A 4,698-nucleotide genomic window follows, 5' to 3' on the forward strand; every position below is an offset into this window, starting at 1 on the left:
CTAGCGCCCCCAGCGCTCACTCTGTGCGCCCCACCCCAGCCCTGCAGGCGCGCGGCTCCCGCCACCCTCGCCTCAGTCTCTGGGCCGGAAGCCCCCTCCCCTCCCGCGCCGCAGCCCCCTCCTAGTCCTTCTCCCTCTGCGGGTGCAGGAAAGCTTCTCCGCCCCGTCCCGCCCTCTTCCTCCAGTTCCAGCTCCGCCCGGCTCCTCCGTCCAGTCTCCAACCCCCGCCCTGCCCCGCCCCCGCCCCACCCATTTCCCGCCCTGGGCCGGGCCCCCGACCCAGCCGCCCCCTCCCCGGCCCCGCCCCGACCCCCGGAAGCCTCTCTCCGCCCCCGGCCCCGCCCCCCCGAAGTTTCTTGGGCCCCCGGCAGCCGGCGGGACAGAACGCGGAGAGTCGCTTCCCGGGCGGGCGTGGACGCAGTGGCAGAGTCCGCGCGGCGCCGGGAGCGAGCGGCGGAGCGGTGGGATCTCGGCGGACTCGCCATGGAGGAGGAGGTGAGGGCGGGGCCCGGCAGGGCGTTGGGCTGGGATCCTCGAGCCCCTCACGGGGATTGCGGTCCTGGGCTCAGGCCCTCGTTCCTGCCCACCCCACTCCCGCCAGTCTCACCTCAGGAAGAGCCTGGGCAAATGGGGCAGGGGCGGGGGGCGGGATCCATATCGGGACTTCGCAGTCTGCGTCCTCCTTCATTCTCTCTGACTTTCTCACCAGTTGTGGGGCGTCGTGGTTGTTACTGTTCCCATTGGATTGACCAGGAGACTGAGACTCCAGCGAGTTTGATGACTTGCTGAAAGTGGCCTGGGTGACTGGGTTCGAACCCCGATTACCGTTGACTCCCTGTACCGGCCAGGTCGGATCCTGACTCTGTGTGTGTGTGTGTGTGTTGGAGGATTCCTGTCTCAAGGATGTGACCATGCCTTGGTGACAGGAGGACTGGAGAAGTTGTTTTTTTCTCCCTTGTATAAGTCTCTGTATCTCCTTTTCCCCTACTCTCTTCCCGCCCCACATCCATCTGAGCAGCTGTAGGGAAGGAATCGGGAGTCAGACCCACCTAGGGTCTGATCTTGGTCCCTGCCTTCCCCACCCGAGGGCTGGACCAGCTGTGTCCCTGGAGCCTCCTTCTAACCACTTCAGAACACTCTTGGCCTGGGATCGGGTCTTGCCCCTGCCCCTGCCCTTTACTTGCAAACTCTGTTCTCCTAGCAGCCCCATTATCCCAGGGTCCAGCACGCAGCAAGCACTTAATATGTGCCTGTGGAATGATTAAGTTAAAAGGAGGGGCCTGTTGGGTCTAGAGGAAGGTGAATTTGTTTCTTATCCCCTGAGGGGGTCCCAGCTTCAGCCCCTCCCAGCCCAAGGGAAGGGGCATGTCTTTGCCTCCTTGGATGGGAAGTAAAGATGAAGCTCTCTGCCTTGGGGGAACCCTGGCCAGCTGGGAAGCACAGAGTGGACCAGGCTGCCCGTGTGCCTTCAGTGCCCACTTCCCACTTTCCCGGGGCCATGGATAGGAGCAGCTAGTGGTCCGTCAGGGCTCCCTCTAGGCCAGGCCCTGCCTTTCTGTGGGGTGGTAGATAAGTCACTTCCCCTCTCAGCCTTCATTTCCTCTTCTACAAAATATAGTGCCTGTCCTCCTCCTACTCCTGGCCTGACAGTGGCCCCTTCTCTCAGTAGGTAAAGACAGGGGGCAAAGTCAGGCCTCTGTGATTTGCTGCTGTTTTTTTCGTGCTGTTGGGTGGGGCTGCCATCTGCCCTCCCCAGGCCCCTGTTGCAAGGGCTAGGCTCTCTGACCAGGGCCCCTCCCCTGCTCCCAGAGGATGTGGGTCAGGATTACTCCATCTCCTGATCTGCTCTGGCCCCTAATTAAGGGAAGTTCTCCGGACACCTCCTGGGCCCAGCTCAGCTCTGTACTCCCCTTGGTCCTGAATCTCTCATATTGCCACTTTCTTTTCTTTTTTTATCTTTTTTTTTTTTTTTGAGATGGCGTTTCGCTCTTGTTGCCCAGGCTGGGAGTGCAGTGGTGAGATATTGGCTCACTGCAACCTCCCACCGCAACCTCCGCCTCCCTGGTTCAAGTGATTCTCCTGCCTCAGCCTCCCGAGTAGCTGGGATTACAGGCATGCACCACCACACCTGGCTAATTTTGTATTTTTAGTGGACACGAGGTTTCTCCATGTTGGTCAGGCTGGTCTCGAACTCCTGACCTCAGGTGATACACCTGCCTCGGCCTCCCAAAGTGCTGGGGTTACAGGCATGAGCCATTGCATCCAGCCTGTGTTGCCACTTTCTGACTCCCAGATGCTCAAAGCTATCTACATATCTGGGCTGTCTAAGGTCTTGTCCACTTTACCCAAGCCCCTGCAAACCTCACCCCCACAGCAGGGGCTTCCTATCGCTACTCCCCTTTGGCATCCCTAACTCTGCTTTCCTCCCACTTCTCCCAGTAGCTTCTGCTTGTTGCACTAGGCCTCAGTGCCCATCTTTGTTTCTCTAAAACACCTCTTAGGTCATAGCCACATGCTCTGCCCCCTGATCCCAGGCCATCTTCATCATCTCACTTTCACATGGCTGCTTTCAGCCCTCCTGCTAGCTTTCAGCTTCCTCCCTGTGCCCAGCCACTCTGGACTAAGGTCCCTCAGCTTCAGTGACATCCTCTATGTAATGGGCTGGTAGCTCTTGTTAGGCTGAGGCTTGGGGAGGAGGTGCTGGTCTGGGCACTGGACATCTGCCCGCCTGTATGTTCCTGGCCTCGGTTCCTCGTTTGTAAAAGGAAAACGGTGGGTGATTGAGCAATGTGATGATGTATATGCAAAAGCTGGGAAAACTGCAAGTATCAGTGGGGGTATTATTGCTGCCATTGGAGTAAGGGTAGAAATCATGGACCTAGGCTTTCTCGTCTCTGCTCTGGGGCTCTGTCCTCTGCCAGCAGTCATGCCTTTTCCTGGCTTCTAGGCTGCCCACTTGCCCTCACCATCTAGAGACAAGCAGGGCAGTATCCTGTCCCAGTACTGTTTCTGTCCCACGGAGTAATCTCTTGCCCTTTCTGGGCTGTACTTTCTCTTTCTATAGAAAAGGGGTTGAGGGGGCAGGGGCTTTGATAACCTTTCGTGCCTTGCCTTCTCTGGGCCAAGGCGTGTGTCTCTTCCCCTCCTTAGAGCCCTCCCCAAACCCTACCTTCTGCAGGGGTCTCCCAAATGAACCCCAAGCCCTTACCTCATCAGAGAGCTAGGACCAGTACGTCCCTCTGGGTAAGTGCTATGTCTCTGCCAATAGGCTGGAGCCTCTCAAGCAGGAGATTACCCGCTCCCCACCAGACAGGGGACTTATCTTATGCAGGGTCTCTGTTACCCACCTCAGACTGGAAGTTGCCCTGGGGCAGAGCCTGTGCTTCCTTTCTCTGAATGCCCCGGCACAGGACTGTGACATGGTGGATTCTTAGTAGAGTTGGGTCAGAACATCGCTGGGTTTAGTCAAAGAGCAAAGGTTGTCATAAGCTTCCTGGGATGTGAGGTGCCAATCAGGTTTCTTCTAGTCTCTGTCTCTCATAACCTGTGTTGTGGTTCCATCTGTCCCCTTCTGTGTACAGATTTGAGGTGGCCTGGCTTTTTTTTTTTTTTTTTTAAATGAGTGATCCAAAGGAGGCAGGCTGGTGCCTCGGGGTGCCTCAGGAGCTGCTCACGGTGGGCAGGAAAGGGCCTGGGTGAGGAGGGATGGGAGGGGAGAGGGCAAAACAGGAAGAACAGTGGTCAGCTGCTCAGTGAGGAGAGGAGGCCGAGAAACTGGGCTGAGCAGGACAAAACCTCCCCTGTGAGCCCTGCCAAGGGGAGGGGCCCCTTATTAAAACTTACTGGGGCATAGCCAGGCCCCCTGGAGGGAGGGGTTCTGAGGGGCAGGGAAGGGGGCTGGGTGGAGGCAAGTAGGACTCTGGCCTCCAGCCAGGCCTCCCCTGGGTGGCTGTTTCTGTGGCTGGGCTGTGGGTCATACCATCTGCAGCCCGTCAGTTGTCCCCTCCTCCATCCCAAAGTGCTGTTTTGCCTAGTCCTGCCCTGGTCCCATTCATCCTTTAAGGACCTGGACTTGCTTCTGTAGGTAGTCCTGTCACGGTATTCTCTGGGCTACACCAGCCCAGAAGTGACAGTGATCTAGGCACAGGTACCAGCTGTGGCCCTAGGGAGCTTCCAGAGGGTAGAAAGTTTTCAGGAGAGGTCACAAGTAGGGAGAGTTTAGACAGGGGTGTGAGATCCCATAGGGTGGTGGGTGGGTCCCCTGAAAGCAAGAGGCTTGGCGCTCAGAGATGGGTGGCTGGGCAACAGCTTCACACTCCACAGACCTTACTGCCTTGTTTAAGAGAAACCAAGAGTCTGCCCATCAGGTGGAAGGCCTGGGAGGGGCTGGTGGTGCTGTGCTTGCTGTTGCTGTTGCAGTCAGAGGGAGGTTAGTGTGAAATGTGGGGGTGGGGTTTCCCATTTCCCTGTTTTTCCTTCTAGCCCTGGGCCTGTGACAGACAGCCTGCAGGGCTTGCTGAAGGTGTTAGGGCCCTGGGGGTGTCAGTGGTGATGTGGGGAATGGGAGTCCAGTGCATGATAGAATGGGAGAGCCTTCTCCTTGTCAAAGGGTGTGAAATCCCTCTTCTGGACAGGGTGGCTCATAATCGGCCAGCCTCCTGTTTCCTTGTTCTTATATCCGGGAAGACCTTTTTTTTT

The 4,698-nt window shown here is 57.6% G+C and overlaps 1 protein-coding gene across 1 annotated transcript in view; it reads left to right on the forward strand.

The window, feature by feature from the left end:
* The first annotated feature begins 331 nt into the window (after positions 1-331).
* Positions 332-4,698, forward strand: part of PLEKHO2 (pleckstrin homology domain containing O2) — a 25,347-nt gene continuing 20,980 nt past the window's right edge. The window contains exon 1 of the mRNA XM_026455443.2: positions 332-495. Within this exon, the coding sequence (XP_026311228.1) occupies positions 484-495 (12 nt within the window). The 5' untranslated portion in view covers positions 332-483. The remainder of the gene's footprint in view (positions 496-4,698) is intronic.

This window comes from Piliocolobus tephrosceles, chromosome 6 (assembly GCF_002776525.5).
Source record: "Piliocolobus tephrosceles isolate RC106 chromosome 6, ASM277652v3, whole genome shotgun sequence".
Lineage (NCBI taxonomy): Eukaryota > Metazoa > Chordata > Mammalia > Primates > Cercopithecidae > Piliocolobus > Piliocolobus tephrosceles.